At 31.9% G+C, this 21,745-nt stretch overlaps 1 protein-coding gene across 4 annotated transcripts; it reads right to left on the bottom strand.

The window, feature by feature from the left end:
• Window positions 1-1,050: 1,050 nt before the first annotated feature.
• LOC105773536 (transcriptional corepressor LEUNIG) lies at window positions 1,051-9,629 on the bottom strand. 4 transcript variants are annotated; one of them, XM_052632582.1, is made up of 18 exons: window positions 9,442-9,629; window positions 8,789-8,886; window positions 8,566-8,675; window positions 7,669-8,010; window positions 7,507-7,592; window positions 7,299-7,386; window positions 7,091-7,166; window positions 6,342-6,391; window positions 5,304-5,606; window positions 5,015-5,185; window positions 4,531-4,773; window positions 3,920-4,037; window positions 3,695-3,804; window positions 3,372-3,521; window positions 2,746-2,901; window positions 2,511-2,627; window positions 1,730-1,936; window positions 1,051-1,605 (listed from the first exon to the last, which is right to left on the bottom strand). In XM_052632582.1, the coding sequence occupies exons 1-18, from the start codon at window positions 9,471-9,473 to the stop codon at window positions 1,462-1,464; spliced, it is 2,601 nt and encodes an 866-aa protein (XP_052488542.1). In that variant the 5' UTR covers window positions 9,474-9,629; the 3' UTR covers window positions 1,051-1,461. The 4 variants fall into 4 exon arrangements, with proteins under 4 accessions (XP_052488542.1, XP_052488544.1, XP_012450975.1 ...); XM_052632584.1 differs by having other exon boundaries at window positions 5,078-5,185; XM_012595521.2 differs by having other exon boundaries at window positions 5,015-5,188; window positions 9,442-9,628.
• Between the last annotated feature and the right edge of the window lie 12,116 nt (window positions 9,630-21,745).

Here is a 21,745-nt window from a genome sequence, read left to right as displayed (position 1 = left end):
TGAATCCAAATTAATTTAAAATAATGTTAGTCCAGTTATGAAAAAGTTTGTCATAATCATTCAATTAAGAAAATAATTTATATTTGTATATTGATTTACTCACATTTGTATAATTGATCGGTGAAATGACTTTTCAATCTTTCTCAATTTTGAAAGTGAGTAAATTAGTTCCTGTAAAAAGAATTGGAACAATTTAGTCTCTATCAATTTCGAAATTAAGCAATTAAGGGTCAAAGACTAATTTACTCATTTTCGAAATTGAGAAGGACTGGAGAAGTCATTTCACCTAATTTGTCATGATTGAATTTGAAGGAAAAAAGATGCGATTTTTTCACTTTGATAATTCGACTTGTTTTGTCACACTTTGGTATTCAAACTATAATTTGGGGGTGAAATTGGAGGAAAATGATAATTTAAATATCAAAAAATAAAAATATATATACATCTAATGTGAAAATGTGAAAAAAACAAGTATAGTTCTAAGACCAAATCATGAAAAAAGGCAACTATTTTTCATGTAATTTTTGTCACATCTCAATTCATCACGCATTTTGCATAATTTGTCACAGTGAATCAAATTTAGCTTTACTTATTTAAGAAATAGATGAAGTTGAATGTCATTTTATATTATTACTTTATGTTGTGTTATGATTTTATATCATTCATGTTGTATCTATATTGTCTCTTAATTCATAAGATATTGTACATAATTTGTATTTGTGATTCGATCTAAAGAAAATTATTTGCTTGTGGTCATGTTTTCATTTTTTTTTGTTAGTGCGTTAAGTCCTATAAATTTATATAACTTTTTACACATTAATAATTCAATTTATATAAATTTAACACATTCATATGTTTTAATATTTTAATATTTTCTTCTGTCATATTTCAATTCATTCCATTATTTATCAAACTACTTCTGTTTTATTCATTTATTTTAAATATTATGTTTAATTAAACTTTTAATCTATGCAAAGTGGGACCAACGGACATATTCCACTAATAGCATATTTTAAGCCCCCAAAAAAAATCAAAAAGACCCTTCCAATATAAGTCGAATTCAAATCCTGCCTATTACAGTTTTCAACATCCATCAAATTTTCAACAATATTTCAGTATATGTTAAAAGAAAATTCTCTCTAATTTCTAATGTTTATATATATATATATATGAGTGCTACACATCCTTAAACCTTGTTTCTTCTTTATCCAACCAACATAAATTGCCTTAACAAAAGAGATAATATCTCAAAGCTGACCGGTTAGGCCTAAGGTTTGACATTTTTCTTCTTTGGTGGACAAATCTAACCCCCCCAACCACCACCACGATTTTTTTTTTGCTGCTTCAAAATAGTTGGGATGAACTAAGTACAAAAAAATCTGTCAGAAAACCTTGTTATATATTTAGTGCAAGGAACTATACCATTTTAACAGTAGAGTGGATAAAATGCAGGGAGTCAAATCATTTCCAGAGCTTCACACACTTGTCGTGGCTAGCTGAGGCTACCATGCGAGTGCTATTTGATGCTGCCAAAGCCGACACTAGATTCTCGTGTGCATGTCGTGTCATTATTTTGTTCTCAAGCATGTTCCAAAGCTCCAGTGTCTAGTTGCCACAATAATTAGTGGATTGAGTTAGGAAAATGGGGAAAGAAACTAAACGAAGGCGGTCCAGCCCAAAGTAACAAGGATAGCTTAAAAACATGATATTGAAGGCACGCAATACTCACCTCATAACAGCCAATGACCAACAGGGAAGAGTAAGAAGGATGGAAAACACAAGTGTTAAATTTGTTGCCAGTACGGTTCAGTTCATGAACACATTCTCCTTTGCCACTGGATCCAACCGTCCACACTCTCACCAAGTCATCACTTACAGATGCCAAAAACTCACCGGTAGCATCCCAGCACACAGAATGAATAACACTTTTATGGCCCTGCAATGACAGTTGATGAGATGAAAATAATAGTCAACAGAATTGAAGCAAAAGAGACATGATAGAAATATTTGACAGAAAAAAAACTACAAGATTTTTATTTTTCCATAGTCAAAGTAAAAAGATTTAGGGCAAAAAGTCTGCTTTGTTTGGAGGGTTTGTTAGTTAAAAAAGAACCAAATGGATTAGCAGCATTGATGGAAAAACGACAGGATGCCAAATCATTCAAACCAAACCTCCAATTAGAAAAGTTATGAGCCATGGAGGTATAAGTTTTAGAACATGTAGACTCCTATTCCTAGAAAGCACTCCCACAAACAACATATACAACCATCCGATACTCAAAACACTACATGCATTCTTGTCAAGACCTTTTCAAAGGCCTTGCATCTGCCAACAGATACACAAAGAAACTATGACCGTGTAACATCATGATCACAGAGTTTTCTCACTCTATATGCAACAAAGCTGGAGTGTAAGAGCATCCCATTAACAATTACCAAAACCCATTTGCTTGTAGGTTACAAGATCCAAAATCAAATTAAATAATAACTATAGCAAACTCCCAACTGACCTGTAATTTGGCTCTGCAAACTTGGGCTTCTACATCGAGTAAGGATACAGAATTATCAGTTGCAGCAGCAAGAAACCTTCCAACACGGGGCTGAAATCTTATCTGGGTTGCACCACCCTGATTAAAGGCAAAAAAAGAGAAAGGCACTAATGGTAAAAATAGGATTTGCAAAAGAAAAACAGAGATAAGCATTGTACAAAACCATTTCTTGAGAATGAATCGTAAGGCTATATACCTTCAAGACTCCAGCACAACTACCATTCTTAATACTCCAATATCGAATCTCACTATTATTATCACATGAGCAGATAAGGTCATCTTTGGTAGGGTGGAAGTCAAGTGATGTAACAGTTGTAGAATGTCCCACAAAAGTACGGAGCGAGTAAGCAGGCTGCAAAATAGAACCATGCATCCATAAATCATGAAATTTAAAGAGAACTTCACTGGTATAATTCCCATGAGTAAATGCTTCACGTGACAAAACTTAATATCCATAAAAAATATTACTTTCAGAGTCTTCTAGTAACCAATTTTCAACATGACTCAACTAACAAACCCTTCACTGAGTAGGGCTTGATTACAGAAATCTCATTAAGCCATCTACAGCTGCAACAGTGGACTTCCTTTCTTATGTTCTTAATGCCTAGCAGTCAATACTGTTTGGTGGTGGTTCTGACAAGTAGGTCATATAGCAACTGCATACTGAAGCAGTTTCCAAAAGCAACAAACCAGAAAATGCACAGCAGAATCGGTCATTGCGAAGCGGATTAAAAATATTATCTATTAAAGACCCAGCTATAATGTGATTGGAACTGTGATCAGATGAGACATTCCATGATAAAAAGATGTATGCTTACTAACATTATCAGCATCCCAAACCCTGACTGTTTCGTCAGCTGAAGAGGTAGCGAGCCTTGACATGCTTGAACTGAAGCGAACATCAGTTATCCATTGAGAATGTTCTTCAAGAGTAGACTTTAATGCAAATGACTCTGTGCACCAAAGCACAGCCTGCGTAATGATATCATCAAGCAAACATGTTAAAACTGGTTTCCTCTAGAAAAATAAAAAACTTCAGCTACAATAGCACTGAAGCTTGCCTATCAGCCAGAATAAAAGTTTTACATAGTTTAATACCACAGAAGGAAAAAAATAGTATGAAATTAAATCAAATCACACTGTACCTTTTTATCATGGCCACCAGTAGCAAGCAACTTCCCATCTGCTGAGAAGTGACAACATTCTACTTTACTTGTACTAGCTGGGATAAGCTGGACTTCCATAAATGTTAAGCCTGAGATTACAATATTATTAAATCTTTAAGCATTTCAGCCATTGTAAGAAATTGCAGGTAATTTCTGTGGGGAAACACATGCAATTAATAATTAAAAAATTAACATTAATTATACCTTTGCTGACATCACTGCACCGACCAACTCTATCTCTAGGTTCTGGATCATCATGAGACAAGAATGACTCCACATTATCATCTAGAGACCCATCATCCACAAAACGGTCTATATCAGCCTGTGATTTACTATGTCAAGTTACCCCACAGCAGAATGGAATATCAAGAAAAATAACTAGCAGCAGTGTGTAAATTCTTCCAATTGATGTGTCTAATGATAAAACCCAATCTTTTATGTAGCTCAGTATTAACTAAGACTGCAAACATGTAGATTGTCGGTTTTTAATGATTTCACTTCTGATAGCATCTCTTTTGAAATCAAGTTAGCATTGATTCTTAAAGTTAAAGAGCCTATCTAAAACAATTATCACTTTACTACATTGTCTATTTTATATACTTCTTCACCACTTAGAAGATTCTAAATTATATTTCCGGCTTCCTCTCAGGTGATACCTAAATCAGATAAGCATATGATAGCTTCCCAACATTTGCTTCAGGAACTTTCTAGAAGATAAAGGGCCAAAATGTAAATTTCATTACCACAAGAAAATAAGAACTTAAAAAAAAAAAATACTGAAGCAAGACTAATCAAAAGATGGATAGGAGCTTTACCAATTGATTAGAAGCTGATGTAAGGGAACCCAAGCCATCAGAGCCAAACATGAGCAAAGACTTAGAGGAACCACTATTATGAGGCAATGTGGGCATTGAAATGGCATCTCCAGGTGTGTGAGTAGAAGGTGAGGAAGGTGAACTTGGAGCAGGTCCAGTGGTGTTCGCAGTTCCCGAGCTATTGACTGGACCTGATGACGACCCTGGCTGCTTCCTCTTTCGGCCGACTTGATTTTTTGAAGCCTTAAGCAAAGATGTAGTACTGAGTTAGAAATTTTGGGCCAAATTATGTACAAATGAGGTTGTTACAGTATTCCAATTCCAGGCCATGGGATAGATCAGAAAGAATCCAAATGTACTATAACATACATTTTAAAAAAAAAAAATTGGATTTTGGGGAACGAACAAACTACAAACAATAAAACAGAGAGAAAATAGTGTACAGATAGCATGATTAACAGCCCAATCCCAGCAAATGTTAAACCTGGTCATTTCCATTAAAGGTGTTTGATATGCTACTATCAGGCATCATACTGCAGGCACCAACCATTTTATCTTGCTGCTGGAGTTGGTGATTTGAATTCTGAGACTGCTGACTTGAAAGTGGATTCTGTCCAATTTGCTGTGATTGTTGATTATTTTGATGCAGTTGTTGCTGCTGTGAATAAAAAACATGAAACACCACAGTGAGCAAACTACAACAGCTTCAAATCTAATGAAAGCATCAGGAATAATAACAATTGTCAATTGATGTGCAGTACAGATAAATATACCTTAACTGAGATATCGGAGTCTCCACGAGGCAGCACAGGACAACCAATTTGCATAGGTGATCCAACTTTGGGAACCACATCGCCGAGGGAATTTAGTGGGACATCCTTCCCAAGACCCATAATCTGATTGTTCAGAAGCATTCGCATTTTTCTACTTTCAAAATCATTTGCTGATGGAGATGACAAGTTTTGTTGTGCTTGAAGAAGAAGTTGTTGGTGTAGCTGAAGCTGACTGAAGGGCTGAGAGGTCTGAATCAAAGTTTTCTGCTGCTGGAGAAGCCCAGATCGAAGTTGGTCCAGTCCCTGCAGTTGGTAAGATAATATTAGACAAGGAAACCGTATATCAACCTTGCATGCCTTATTACTTTTACTATAAAATATAAATAAAATTTGAACAAAAAACCCACAAATCAAATCTGATACACATTTTATGCAGCACTGTCAACAATCATTATCAGATTTCAACCATAGATAAAAGATTAAGTTATCTTGGTTGTTCTACTCCACTTTACTTTTCATAAGAACAATTTAGAAAGAACAGGAATTATTTCAGTTGTGTCATTATTCTACATACAAATTAGTCCTCTTCCTGTATCCATTAGACAAAGTTATTTCAGCAGTTATCCATGAGCCACAATATCAAGGGTTTGCCCATGTACCCATAAAAACCCTTCAACCAAGACAGCAAACTTTTTTTAAGCAGAGTAGTGAAAATTTTGTTATCCAATGCACTAGAAATTAGTTGCAGGAAATCAGAAATGCAGCATAAACATCTGTTTCATTCAGGGCAAGATATGTACGTGCTATTAACAAATGATTTATTCAACAGATATCCCTAACATAGCATAACACATGCCATGAGTATTTTAAATTTAGTAAACACACTAATTGTCTTCACAACCTAGCAGTAAATGGCTCCTAACATTTGTAATAAACGTCAAAAATTGAACCCAATATTGTTCATTTGCAGTGAGAAAGTGAAACTGTAAATGGGGAGGAAATAGCAACTTGATATCAACTGTAAGTCAAGAGACTCACCGTTAAAGGCCATCCTTTCAATGTCAAATTGCCACCAGCTTGATTTGATCCTTAAGAACAACATAAGTTAATAAAAGCAATCAGTTTTACCTTAAAATCATATTGAAAGCGATGTTAGCAAAAAAATAAAAGAATATATGCAATTCATTGAACTTAAAAGAGTTTTAAGCAATTCACATGCGACTATGCAACTATAGCAATGAGATAACCAGGTAGTAATTTATATTGATTTACCAATCTAAAAGGTCAGAGGAAGCTAGTGTACATCCTGCTGAAACAAGGTCCTATGACAAGTGATTGAGACTGTCAAACAAAGTTAAAAAGTATAATCCAAAATCTTCAATCCTTTTTTTTTTAAAAAAAAGGTCGTTCATTTCAGTGGTAATAAATTTCTAGCAATATATTCAAAGGGGTCAATAACTAAGGTTACTTCTTCTCATCTAAGCCAAATGCACTCTGTATCAATGACTCAAAGATTGGTTTCACATCCAATAACTTCTATTGCTTAAAAGGTTTGCTGTAATTACAACCTTCCAAGAGGTACACGCTCTCACCAATGCCACATTGTGTTACAAGGATCATTTCAAGTAGAACAATTGGTTCAGTTTACTAAGAGTAAAGGAATATTCAGCGCACCTAAAGTGCAATAAATGTTGGATATTTTATTATTTTAAGGTAGTTGTTTCACAATTAAATAATAGTACAAAAGTCTAAATAAAGAAACAGCTTTCTGGAGGTCAAAACTTTACCATGAACTCCTATTAATGATCCATCAGTACCAGCAGCTCTAGGAGTCAACATTGGATTGATCTCACTCCTTGAATCCTGTATCAGGATATGGTATAAAAAACAACCAAAATTACTAAATGGAAAAGGGGGGGAGGGGGTTTAAAACCTGCAGTTGAAGTTAAAAACTTTAAAATATATACAAAAAAGGATAAAATGACAATGAACTACCTGGGTGGGCACTGAAATCTGCTGACCTCGATTTTGCATTGGCTGAAGACTACCTGATATATTTCCAGGTGTGCCATGCAGTGTTTGCCTGTAAGGAGTAGAGTTTAGTCACTAATAGTTTTAACATAACAAAGACATGACAAAGCAAATAAAGGAAATAATACATGACTTTTTAAAAAAAAAAAGACACATGAAAATTGAAAAGTACCCAGGAGGCTGGCCAACCACTGAGGCTGCTTTCATCATTGTGGCTTGATTAGGATCCAGAAGCTGGCCTAAATTATCACCTAATTGCTGCAAACCTATCTGATGTCAGAAACTGTGAGAATGAGAGAAAAAGGGTTGGATCATTCCTATCAAGTTAATGTACCTTAGCAGCTGCATCATCCAGGGAATCCCTTTGGCGTGGAAACCTAAAAGTCTCGTCATACATCTTTCTTGTGGCAGCAATTGCACTTGCACTGCTCTCCTTCATGAGAGGTTCACCAACAAGCCCACTGGCAGCATCATTTATCAACTGAGTCCCTTCTCTTTGCTGCTGCTGCTGCTGGTGTTGTGGCTGTTGCTGTTGCTGTCGCTGTTGCTGTTGTTGTTGCTGCTGATGCTGCTGTTGCTGAGCATGCCTCTGCAATAAGAGCTGTTGCATCTGCGTCTGCTGAGGCTTTTGATAGTGTTGCTGCTGCTGCAGCTCTCGAGCCTTGACCATTTGAGTCTGCCATTTTTAAACAATTTAACTACACAGCAAACTTGCTCAACTAACTCATCGAAACAGCAATTGTAAAATGACTAATAACATAAATGAAAATTTTTCACACAAAAATTGAAATGATATATTCCAATCCACATTATACAAAATTTTTGTTTAGTATGGAAGTCAAATTCATTCCTCACAACCTTTAGTAGATTCAGTGCCCAAGGACACCAATAATTCCAGGGACAAAATAAAAAAGCCACTGTTTGTTCCTTAAAAATGACCATCGTCGCATTTCACTCATACTCATTTGAACTTCCCATCCCCAAAAAAAGAAACGTAAGACAAGTAAATTGATGGGAGCAAATACCAGGAAGCAGATATAACAGTATCAATTAAAAATCCAACTCCAAATTTTTTAGCATGCAGTGAAATTTATTTTCCAGAAACAACTTTAGTAATCTATATATGCTAGACAACAGAGAGAGCTAAACCAAGAAAAATAGGGCAACACATACAACTTGAAAACCAAATATAAAGGCAACATTACATGCTAGTAAGCATCCACAAACACACCTCAATATAAGATGCAGCAGCTTCTGAATGCTTCTCATTTGTCCTCGCAATGAAGATATCCCAAAATACAGACCACCATTCAAATAAAAATCCACCAGGTGCATCAATAGCTGGAAAACACATTAAAAAATCAGTTTCATTAAGTTTAAAAAAGAAAATTAAATTCTAACCATCTAGAAGCTATCTTTCTTCGCAAGATTTATTTATTTTTGGCATATCATACCTACTGGGTCAGTCGATACTTTCCCTTCAGCTTGAAATGCCTTTGCAGTAGCATTTAACTTTCTCTTCATCAGATAATCATATATATACACATCCAACCTGTTCTCAAAAAGGATAAAAAAAATTCAGTTATCAGATTATTACAAAAGTAGACAACTTAAATGCAGAACATTAAACCTTAATTCATAGGAAAACCTTCATTAGCCAAAAAAAAAAATGTATCACCATATAATGCTAGAAATTTCCACAAGCCATGACTTGAATTCAGAAGCATTTTCAAAAAAACAGAATGCTGTGTTCCATTGCTACGTTATAAATTTTGCATTATTTCATCCAAAAGAGTCTTAGATGATAATTTTATCAAGATATTCTTCATAATAATGTGGAAAAACATAACGGTGGGAGCATTAAAAAAGAAGAAAAAACCATTTATGTTGGTCTCCAACAAAACCCTAAATCAGTATGAGGTACTAAATCCATGGACAACCCCAAAAAATGAATTTAAAAAGGAAAAAAAAAAAGAAGTCAATGAACAAAATGGAAACTTCATTAATAGTCCTGAAGTTAAAACACAAAAACCTTAGACTAAATTAGTAAAAAAAATGAAATAAAAGAACCCTTGGAAACAAAAAACACAGCATAAACAGAACCTACATTTTATCAGCTTCCCAGTTAGTCTGCGACATGGTTGTAGGTTTTTTTAAGATTAAAAAACCAAAAAAGGAAAAAGGCTTTAAAATCAGTAAACCACTAATGGATGCAAGGAAAATTGGTTATCTTAAATTCTGAAGAAACAGCTTTTCAATCCAACGAAAATATTTTATACTCATAAGAATAATCCAGCGTCTTTTCCCTTTTTTCTTTTATAAATACATGAATTATTATTTAGTAACAGTTGAGGTTTTCTTGTTTAGCTGTCTCGCATTGGGAATTTTTGGTCAAATTATGTTATTAATCCTTGTATTATACATAAATTTTGGATTAATTTTTATATATTAATTTGATTCATTTTAGTCCCTATATTTTTAAATCTTGAAATTTCAAGACTAATACAAATGATAGAAGCTGAATTCATTAGGTCAAATTTTATTATTAGCGTTGTATTATGCATAACTTTTAGATTTAATCTTGATTTGTCAATTTGATCATTTTAGTCTCATTTTCTTTTTAAATTTAAAATTTCAACCTTGATTCAAATAGTAATTCTTAAATATATTAACTAAAATGACGTAGTTTTTGTAAGTATTACATGAAAATAACAAGTTGGCATGTTATTATATATGTGATAATATATTTTTGTGTAAAATTTTAGAATAACAAATTTTAATTTAATGAAATTAATGGTTATCATTTGATATGATTGAAAATTTCAAAATTCAAAAAGATAAAAAGATTAAAATAATTAAATTAGAGTATAAAATCAAATTCATAATTTATACATAATATAGTGATCAATAATGCAATTTGACTAATTTTTAATCTATCTAGCACTCAATTAAATACTAGTTTTTAAACGGCATTAAACATTTTTTAAATATATATTTAACCATTAAAAGGTCTTTTAAACAAAACATAATCTAAGATACTGAAATAAACCAAAATAAAATAAATATAGACAGGAAACACTTAATAGGTTTCTACAAAATGAGATTAAATTTGTAATGACCTGAATTTTCAAGTGGTGTTAGAACGGTGATTCGAGATCACTAAATCTGACAAGTGAGTAGAAAATATTATTAATTTAGTGTGTATAAGTTAAATGTGAAGTTAGGAAAATTTTTGAAATAGTGAATAGTGTACAAGAAATAAATATTAAAATAATTACAATTGAAAACGAGGTATCGAGACCTCAGAGATTTTAAACCGAGCTATAAATATTTTTATAAATATTTATGGAGTGTCAAAATGTTAGTAGTAAATTTTCGTCAAGAAATTTTAAAGTTTCGATAGTTAATTGAACAAAAAGGTCTAAATTGTAACAAATGCAAAATTATGGAAATAATTAAATAGCTTAAATGATAAAAGAAATAGGGCTTAAAAGGCAAATAGGCCCAAGGTCTATTTGGGCTGGACGGCAAAGGCATGAAATCAATAAGAAAATAAGGAGAATTAAGGGTAAAATTGGAATATTGCAAATTTTACTTGATAAAGCTAGGATTAAAGTTGAATTATCTAGATTTCTCTTTATTTTTCTGCATTCTCATCAGGAAAAGCACCATAGAAAGGTTTTCTTAAGCTGATTTTTCATATTTTTACTGCAAATCGAGAACCCGAAGCAAGTCAAAGAAAAGAAAAAGTAGTTGATTAGTCCCTGAACTTTCACAAATTCTGCAAATCAACCCAGGTAAGTTCATATGGCTGAAATTTAATGATTAAATCTTAATTTCATGAATTATATAATGTATGATGAGATATATTTGTTGATGACTTGAGAATAAAATAACAATGTGAAAACCAAATAAATGATCAAATTGAGTGGAACGTCAGATTTGAGTACTTCTGATCAGTAACAAGTGATAAATGGTAGCTTTAGCTACAGTTATCTGATCAGTGACAAGTGACAAGTGATAGCTTTAACTACACTTATCTGATCAGTGACAAGTGATAAGTGGTAGCTTTAGCTACACTTATCTGATCAGTGACAAGTGATAAATGTGATCTGTGCAAGACCGTGACAGGGCTATGGCTTCGGAAAGTGATAAGTGATCATACGCAAGACCATAGTTATACTATGGCAAAGTGGAAGTGAAGTACTCAATTTTCCGTAACCATTCCCTAATTTGATTAAGGATGGTAAGTGACAAATGGGCTCAAAAGAATTATAGTAAATTGATAAGTGGTAGTGAGTTTATACTAAGGGACTCACTAATGATTGTGGTTGACAGGTAAACTTAGTAATGGTGTATAATGTATAAATGTATGAATGTTTGGTAAGATTTATGTTTTATACCAATGAACTTACTAAGTTTCTATAAGCTTACTTGAGTGTATTCAATGTCTCTTGTAGATTGACGTGAAAATATACGGAGGATCGGATCAACACTGAGGATCACACTATCCAGATTATCTCCGGTAGCTTTTGTAAATTTCCTTTTTGATTTATATGGCATGTATATGGTTTGATGGTTTGATGATTATATAAATGCCAAAACTTGTCTAATGAATATGTATTAAAGAGTGATAAATATGCTAAATGGTATAATTATAATAGAAGTATGATTTGGTATCAAATTGATTGAATTGGATTGGTTGGTTTGGATTGGTCTCGGTCTTAAAATTGCAGGGAATGTTGGATATTTATAAAGGGATTATATTGAGTTCACAAAAAAAATTTGGGATTTTGCAAAAAATTCCCTATAATTTCGATTTAATCCTGGTTTGATCCCGAAGTATGTTTTGGGCTTTGGAGACCCCTCTAAAGGACGTCATGATATGTTTAGGTAAATGAATAGTAAGTAACTCGTAATAACGAAAAATTAATTTGATAAACTCTGATAATGCCTCGTACCCTATTCCGGCGACGAATACGGGTAGGGGGTGTTACAAAATTTAGGATGAAAGATGTTTTTAATCGACTGGTCAATTGGATTGAGAATCGATTAGAATATTGGTCCAAAAAAATTATTAGACTGATTGATTTAAGAATTGATACAGATCGGTTGAACAAGCTTTTTTAATTTTTTTAATGATTAATTTAATCGAATTGAATAGACTAATTAAACTAATAAACCAGTACCCTAACTAGTTCGACTACCAATCCGATTATGAAAATGATATTAAAATTCCATTACTATTAAGTTAAGGTTTTTCTGGTTGTAAATTTATTTATTTATTAATAAATTATTGTCTATAAAAATTATGTTTTATTTTTATCTATTTTTTTAACAAACTTTTTAAATAATTTTTATGCAAATACATGTTAAATATTTAAAATTTAATTTAATTTTAAGATAAATTATTTTTATTTATGTTTCACTTTTATATTTTAAATTATTTTTCATTACAACTTTCTTCATAATGGTAATTAACTTAGTTTTCATAAAAGTAATTTAATAAAATATTTAATGTAACAACCCAATTTTCAGTGGTGTCGGAAACAGTGGTTCGAGACCACTAAATCCGATGAGTGACTTTGAAAATTTTATTATTTATTATTTTTGAGTCAAGTGTGATTTTAGAAGATATTTTAATTAGTAATTTGTGTTTTAGAAAGATTTATTAGGTAAGTGGTTTCGAAACGAGGTATTGAGACCTCGATTGTAATAGTCTGATTTAGGGCCTAATCGAAACAGTGGTTTTGGAACCACAAATCTGTAGTAAGAAAAATTTATTCTGATTAAGTTTTAATTTTTATTGTGTGATTGAACGACTATGTAGAATTTTCGTTACGAAATTTTATTGTTTGGGTATCCGAATTAATATTTAGGACTAAATTGAAATAGATGAAAAATGTGTGTTTTAGTTTATAAAGGTACTTGAGTGGAATGGGTTTTTAAATTAGAGGTCATTAAATGGTAATTAGACCACTGGTTAAATTGTTGGACAAAAATGGACATGAGATAAGTGAAATTGGATATTTTTAAGTTAGGGGCATTTTGGTCATTTAGTAATTAAAAGAATTAAAAAGCCAAAATCAAAGCAAAATTGTGTCCATCTTCAAGCTATGGCCGAATTTTGCATGAAGAAACCATGGCTAGGGTTTTTCAAGCTTCCAAGCTCGATTGTAAGTCCGTTCTAACCCTGTTTTTAATATGTTTACGTTTTTTAAATCCTCGTAACACGATCTCTCTATTTCTACCATTTATTTGAGCTAGGGTTGATGTTTGAAAATTTTCCCATATGAGAAATGCTTGTGTTTTATGTTTAATGGTAAAATATGAATGTTCGGTGTGTAGTAAACGACTTTTACTAAGTGATTTTTGATGAAGTTGTCAAAAAAGACTAATTTGTAAAAAAGAATGTAAAATGTGTGTAAGTGTGTGAATAAATGGAAATTATGGACTGCTATAGTTACGGAAATGGTTCGGCTAGGCTTAAAATACAAGTAAATTGAATAAAAATCATTTTACGAGCCTAGGGGGGAAAATGTAAATATGATAAAATTTAGGGGCAAAAATGTAAATTTTGCCAAAATGTGAATTTAGGCTAATTAAAGTAGTAGGATGAATAAATGAGTTAAATGTGTTGTTATAGATCAAGGAAAATGAGATTCGGACTTAGAACGGGGGAAAAACAAAGAATATGACGAATAAGTCATTTTCACCGATTGTGCTACCGAGGTAAGTTCGTATGTAAATAATATATCATTTTTACTTATGTTATAATATTTTGTTATATTACATGAGATGTGGTTGTATATTGAATGATCATTTGATGTAAATTATGAACTGAGATTGACTATGGATGAAATTGACAAAGTGAGAATAAGTGAGAAATTTCCCGGTTGAACTTTCGGAATAGAAAAGGATATGAAAGGCGTCATGAGAACTCATGTGTAGTACTATGTGTAGGCTACTATGAGTATAAGATAGTTATGGTCACATGTGTAGTACTAAGTGCAGGCTACTATGTGTACCGGAAGCTTTGGTCACGTGTGTAGTATTATGTGCAGGCTACTACGTGTACCGAATGATATTGGTCACATGTGTAGTACTAAGTGTAGGCTACTATGTGTACCGGATAACATTGACCATAATGGTGGTGCTATGTACGGAACCACCGTGTATCTGTTATTATTCTAAAATGTTCATCAGGAAAATCGACTAAGTGAAATTATGTGTGACTATGTGGTGATAAGTGCAGGTATATGTATGTCTATACTCATGAGCAATGTGTTCGGTATGTGATCGAAATGTGGTAAAGTTGCAAAGGAGTAAGTGAAGAGATAAAGTCTTGTATCATGCATGCAAGTTGAATTATGTTATTGAATGTTGAGCATATTGTTATGATGTTTCATGAAAGAGTGAAATTTGAAATAAAACAGTTTTGGACAGCAACAATTGTGTGATTTTGAAAAATCACCAAAAATGGTGGAAACTGAATTAGAAGTTGAATAAGGATGGAATTAAATCTTATTGAGTCTATTTTTATATAAAAGAAACGATGTAAACAAAAGAATTTCATATTATGAGATATTTGAATTTTAGTGAGACAGGGTCAGAATGATTTCGGAATCCCCTATCCTGAATTTGGAAAATTATTAAAAATTGTAAAAAAATAGTTATGGGTTAGAATTTATATGTTAAAAATCTTGAATGAGTCTATTTTCAAAAGAAACAAATGGGAACAGTATCTGAATTCTGTACGAGAAGATAATTAATTTTTAGTGCAGAAAGGTCGAAACTGTCAGACAGCAGAACAAGGGAAAATTTAAAGAATAAACTATAATTATTGGCTAAACCAAAAATTCTGAAAATTTTATGGTAAGAATATATATGAGGCTAGTTTTATAGAAAATTTTCAAAACTTAATTTGGAGTTCTGTAACTCAAGATATAAATAATTTAGTGACTTTGACTCGGGTAAATAACTTGAGATGAACATGAATAAATAGTGGAACTATGTGCAATTATGATTGAATTATCTTGAGAATATATTGTGGAAATTTATAAAAGCCTGTTAATAAATTGTTTATTATTTACATACCTACTTACTAAGCTATAATGCTTACTCCGCCTTTCCTTTCCTTTTTCCTATAGTGTCACAGATGCTAGCTCGAGTTGGAGGTCGTCGGAGATTCTATCATACTAACAAGTTATTGATTGGTATTGTACCAATGATCTTCAAGTATTTTTAAGTCTATGGCATGTATAGGGATTTGATTATGTGTGTATATGTCATTATGAGTTGGCCTAAAATGTTGGCCTATAATATTTGATAGTTCATTTTGTATAAGGCCATTGAGGTTGGCTAATATTAGTTAAGTTATATGTTTATGATGTATTTTGTGGATGTGCAAACTTGCATGACTTGGTTGAATGAGTATGTATTAGGCCTCGTAGGCCCTATTTAGGGACTCAAAGATAAAAATTTGAAAAGTTTTAATTTGGATGAAATTTTATGACTCAGTTTAATACGTTTACAAGTGTGTGTTCTGGTAATGCCTCGAACCTTATTCCGGCGTTGAATACGGGTAAGGGGTGTTACATCAATTTTATAAACTGAGCCTAAATATTTTTAAAAATATTTACGGAGTGTCATTAAGGTATTATTAAAGTTTCGTCAGAAAATTTTAACGTTTTGATAGTTAATTAAGTAAAAATGACTAAATTGAAAAAGGTGCAAAACTTGCTAATTAAAGAAATAGTGATTAAATAGCTTAAGTGGTAGATAAGGGAGGGCCAAAAAGACAATTAGACACCCATTAGAAGGCTGAGGCGGCATAAGCAGAGAAAAATCTTGAAATTGGGTGATTTAGGGGTAAAATGGTCATTTAGGAAATTAAATTAAAAATAAAACAAATGACTAAATTGAATTCTAGACATTTCTTCATCAATCTTCGGCCAAAAATAGCCATAAGAGAGCTCCCAAAGCTGATTTTTTTATATTTTTACATCATGTGAGTTCAATTCTTGCTCTTTTCTTAAAATTTTTGTGTTTTTAAGACTTTTACAATTAGGTCAAACTATCTATTTCATTAGTTTTTTATTTTATGGGTAATTTTAAAGTTATCATTGATGAGTGTTGGATGTTTTTGATGAATTAACATGGATTTTGAGATTTAATTTTGTTATATGATGATTTTATCAAGTAATTTTGATAGATATTGATTTTAGGACCAAATTGTGAAAAAGATCAATATTAGGGTTTGGTATTAAATTCTAATTATCAAGTGCTGTGTGATAGCCTAGAATATTTAGATAAATTGTTAATTGAGAAAAATTAGCTCATTTGATAGACTAATTGGGGAAGGACTAAATTGCAAAAATTATAAAAGCTTGGGTAATTGTGTAATTTCAAAAATTGAAGGGTAATGTGAAGTGAATTGAAACTGAAATATATGCTAATGAATGAATAATTTTACATTTTAGATCAAGAGCTCGTAGACAAACGTGAAAAAGAGAAAATAGCAGAATAGTCCTGAATTACTGCAAATCTTACAATTTAACTCAGGTAAGTTCTTATGGTTCAACTTTAATGTTTATTTACTAACTTATGAATATTATTATGTATTTATTCATATCTATTTTTGAAAATAAAATTATTGTTAAATTATGAAATTGAATTAAATGTTCAAAACGAGTGGAACGCGGGATTAAGTACAATCGTTCTGTGGCAAATGATGAATTGACGGTAAATGCAAAGGATGAATTGATGGTAAATGCAAAGGATGAATTGACGGTATATGCAAAGGATGAATTGACGGCAAATTACCCAAGTAAACTGAGGTTCAGCATTTGTTGCGAACTTTCGAGTTTGGTTTCCGTTTAGCTCTCACAAGCTTCTGTTTAACTTATATGAGTTTCTGTTTAACCCTTATGGGTTTCAGTTCAGCTCCTATGAGTTTCCATTCAACCCTTATGGGTTTCAATTTAGCACTTATGCAGCATTCGGGCTTCTGAATATGATGTACTCATATCCGTAAGTCGTTCTTTGATTTGGTAAAATTTGATGAAAGACTTATGTGATTGGATTTGAAAGATTTATAGTTTATTATTGATATTGATTTGAAAGAAGTGTGTTCATCGATTTATGTTGTGTTTGACAAAGAGATTGAATGATTAATTTACTATTTAATTTATTATATTAAGTTCGGTAAGATCTATGTTTAACATATCGAACTTACTAAGCTTCATTAACCTTACTTGTGCTGTTTAATGTTCTTGCAGATTAACGTGAGATCGAGAGATCGAATCAATACATCAAGCCACACTATCCAACTAGTTCCGATAGTTTTTGCAACACATATTATGATTTATATGGCATGTATAGGATTAGATTGATTTGTGTAAATGTTAAGAATTACATTTTGTTTATGTTCCCAATCAACTTATCTATGTATTGTTTAATTGTGTTTGGTATATGTGTTTGGAGAAACATAATGCTCAGGTTTTTGCACATGGCTTAGCACATGGGTGTGTGGCTTGGCCGTGTGACTCAAGTCAGAGAGTTACACGGGTATAGACACGGGCTGGGACACGGGCGTGTGTCCACTACACCTAGGAAAAATTTTAGAATTTTGGGAAAAAATTCTCTAAGTTTCCGGTTTGGTCCTAATTTATTTTTAACGCGTATTTTGGGCCTGGAGGACCCATATAAGGGACAATGTAAGTGTTTTATGAATGGTTCTTGATATGTATATTAAATGTTGTGAAATGTTCGTATTTAATCCGTAAAGTCCTGTAATGCTTTGTAACCCTATTCCGGCAACGGATAAGGGTTAGGAGTGTTACATTTAATTTTAGTTGAAGTCAAAATAGTTTTTAACATTAATTCTATAGTACTTTAATATGTAAGTATATTTTCATTATTTTATAATTAGAAAACGATTAAACTAAAAAAATACATAGAAAAAATAATAATAAACACAATTGTCTTTTGATTAAAATTTGCTATAAAATAGGGCATTCTTAAAATAATAAGAATAAATGCATCTTAGGATAATAAAATTAAGAAGGATGAATAACTTTTACCCAAAAAATCAATGGATTGATTTTAAATTAATATTAAAAAATTCAAATTAAAAACATATAATCTATTTTAAATTCAAAATACATAGTACTTTCTCTAAAAAAATACTTTTAATGTATATTAAAACCCAGAACTGAAAATTATTAATTTACCTAATTATTCACTCTTAACATATTGTATACTAGACATGCAAATTAAAAATGTAACTTAATTATTCTTAAAACTTAACACATATCTATAATGCAAAAATGTTTTTCAAAGAGATATATGCAAATACTTTCATTATAATTCTGACTTCCCCAAAAATTTCATTACAGTTAAACAAAAAAATTAATTACATTTTTTCTCATAATATAGGTAATAACATGAAAGACTGAAGAATGTTTCTTGATTACAAAAATAATAAATAATAATTTTTCTTTCTAAAATTACCTTCAATTGTTTAACGTATTAACTCAATTTTACCTCAAATTTAGAACCATTAAATTATTGTTATTCTTTTCACTTGAATTTTTATTGTTTAAAATGAAATATTTATTTTCAAATATTTTAATCAGTTAAACTATTAAAAATTGGTTTTATTACAGTAAGTGTTTTAAAACTTTAATACATATTAAAAATATTTATAAAATATTAAATCTCAACATTAATGTAAATTCCAAAGCCTTATCAATACATTAAAATTATAATTGTCCAGTAAACAAAAAAAAAAATCCTTTTTTGCATTTTAAATCATGAATAATATAACATATTGCATATCCCTTTTAACTTTGAAAAAATTATTACCATGTTTTTTATTTTTAAATTAACTTAAATAATGTAAGATGTTTCTTTAATTTGCCTAATTATTTGATATTCTGATTATTTAAATTAATTAATTAATTATTGATCAACATTTAATATATATTTAAACATTTTGATTCAGTGTTTAAAAATTATATATTTATGAAAACAAATATTGATTATATATCCAAATCTAGATAAATTTTTACTTTTTACGATATTTATTATAATGCAAACTATAAGAGAGCAAGAGTGTTGATATTAACTACTTCTTAACAATAGGGACGGCTAGAGTTCATGGGACGGGTCGGACCTATACATGATATTAACACTCTTTATGTTTGTCCAAACTCGATCCGAAATATGGACCTAAAATTTTACTTAAGTGCGTCTATATTTGTAAATGGCTAATCCGAATCCGTTTTAGGCCCATCCATATTATTTTTAATTTAATATATTGTTTATTTTACTTTCACCTTTGGTCTCTGTAATTCCCTAAAATTTTAATTTTGGGTATTGTGAATGCATGACACAAATATCTGTTTGCTTTAGTGGTTATGTGTTTTGGGTATGTTTGGGAGGTCCCAAGTTTAAGCTAGGACTTGGGCAAATTTTGGTATTTTTATGAATAAGCCCTATCTTTGGTCATTAGGCTTTTAAGTAAAAGTTGACAAATAATTAACAGAACGGGCTTGTTGGTTTGGTGGATAAGTGGAGTGTTGGTGTGAGGGAGGTCATGGATTTGAATTTTTGGGATGACAAAAGTTGTATTTTTGCTCCTAATTTCGGCAAGAGTTGTGCTGAACTGAATTTTTGAGTGGTGGATGTGTAGTGGAAAGTGAGGGAGTGATTTTAGGAGGGGATTATGGGGAAAAATATCCAAAATCTGATCACCTTTTCCTTTTTAAAAAAAACAGTGTCGTTTTTCTCTCCATCTTTCTGACGTTTTCTCTCCCCCATCTCTACCGAATGTTTTTCTTCTTTGCTTCTTACTCGATTACCTTTTCTTGTCTTTCCTCTACTGCTGAAATTTCCTTGTTTCCCCTAAACCATTCTTTCTTCTTGATTTCGTAGCGTTAAGCAGCAATTGTGCAAATTCAGTAAGTTGTTGGGTATCATTTTAAGAGATTATTTTGTGTTCAATAGTCTAATTCCAGGGTGTTGGCAGCAGCATTTCGCGAGGATTAAGGCTTGCATCGTGATTTCCGTAAACGTACCGATTTGAATTTTTTGCGGCTTTGGAGTGCTCGGGGATTGTTTTAGCATCAAACAAAACTAGGTGTGTACCCGAACACAAAAATAAGGGATTCGGAGAAAAGCTGAAATTGCTTGCTGTTTGGACAACAGTAGTAGGATAAGTTTGAAAAATCACCATAAATTGTGGAAATCGAATTAGAGAATGAAAAAAATATGGGATTAAAGATATTTGAGCCTAGTTTCTCATAGAAGAAACAAAGTAAGCAAAATAATCTCATATTATGAGATATTTGAATTTTAGTGACATAGGGTCAGAATGATTTCGGAATCCTTGTCCCGACTTTGGAAAATTATAAAAATTGGAGAAAATAATTATGGGTTATAATTTATATGTTTAAAATCCTGAATGAGTCTATTTTCAAGATAAATAAACGAGAATATCATCCAAATTCTGTACAAGAAGATAATTAATTTTTAGTTTAGAAATGTCGAAACTATTAGACAACAAAAAAGGGGAAACTTTAAAGAATAAACTGTACTTATTGAGTAAACCAAAAATTATGAAAATTTTATGGTAAGAAGATATGTGAGTCTAGTTTCAGGGAAAATTTGTGGATCTTAATTCAGAATTCTGTAGCTTAAGATACAAATAATTTAGTAACAGCGACTCAAGTAGACAGCTTTGAAGGATCATATAAGTAAATAGTGGAAACACATATGAATAATTAACTAGCACGGGTTACATTAAAATGGAGCACGAGGCCAAGGCCAATTTGGGTCATGTGGGCCACACGGGTGAACATCATGGGCTTGTAGGCTCATTTTCACTGTTTGACGGATAAGGTTGCACGGGTCGCCCAAGTCGACTGTGAACCTACTGTAGGGTTGGTAAGTTTACCTAGACCCCTAATTGACTGAAATGATTGTATGACTGTTATGATTAAGCCTGATGATGTCCTACTGATTTGATACTGTATGCCCTGTTTACATGCATGATATTATGTTATAGCATGTCATATCTGTATATTGCATTGCATTGGGTTGGGGGATTATTATATTTGGAGGAAGTGTACTGAAAGGCTCTTAAGCCTAACATACTGGCAGCTCAGCTGCAAATTACTGTTTTGTGTCACTTCCGGTACTACCTTGGAGTGTAGGGATGGGTGGGTTGATTATATCCCCACATGGAGTGTAGGGTTGGACGGAGATGGTGTGTAAAGGCTGGATGGGTAGGATTTTTGTGACTGCATATCTGTTATTGCTACTGATACTGTGATGGGATAAGGCCCTACTGCATGACTGTTTTTGTACTGAGATGGGCTAAGGCCCAAACTGGACTGATACTGATA

The sequence above is a fragment of the Gossypium raimondii genome, chromosome 6, assembly GCF_025698545.1.
Source record: "Gossypium raimondii isolate GPD5lz chromosome 6, ASM2569854v1, whole genome shotgun sequence".
NCBI lineage: Eukaryota > Viridiplantae > Streptophyta > Magnoliopsida > Malvales > Malvaceae > Gossypium > Gossypium raimondii.
The sequence above is the reverse complement of the archived record's forward strand: the minus strand, read 5'-3'. Positions and strand labels throughout refer to the sequence as shown.

Coding starts and splice junctions, on each gene's coding strand:
- LOC105773536 (XM_012595521.2), bottom strand. CDS start 9,473: ATGTCGCAGACTAACTGGGAAGCTGATAAAAT. Junction 5,189..5,303: donor ACTCCGATATCTCAGTTAAG/GTATATTTATCT, acceptor TTTTATTCACAG/CAGCAACAACTGCATCAAAA. Junction 3,522..3,694: donor CTGGTGGCCATGATAAAAAG/GTACAGTGTGAT, acceptor ATCATTACGCAG/GCTGTGCTTTGGTGCACAGA.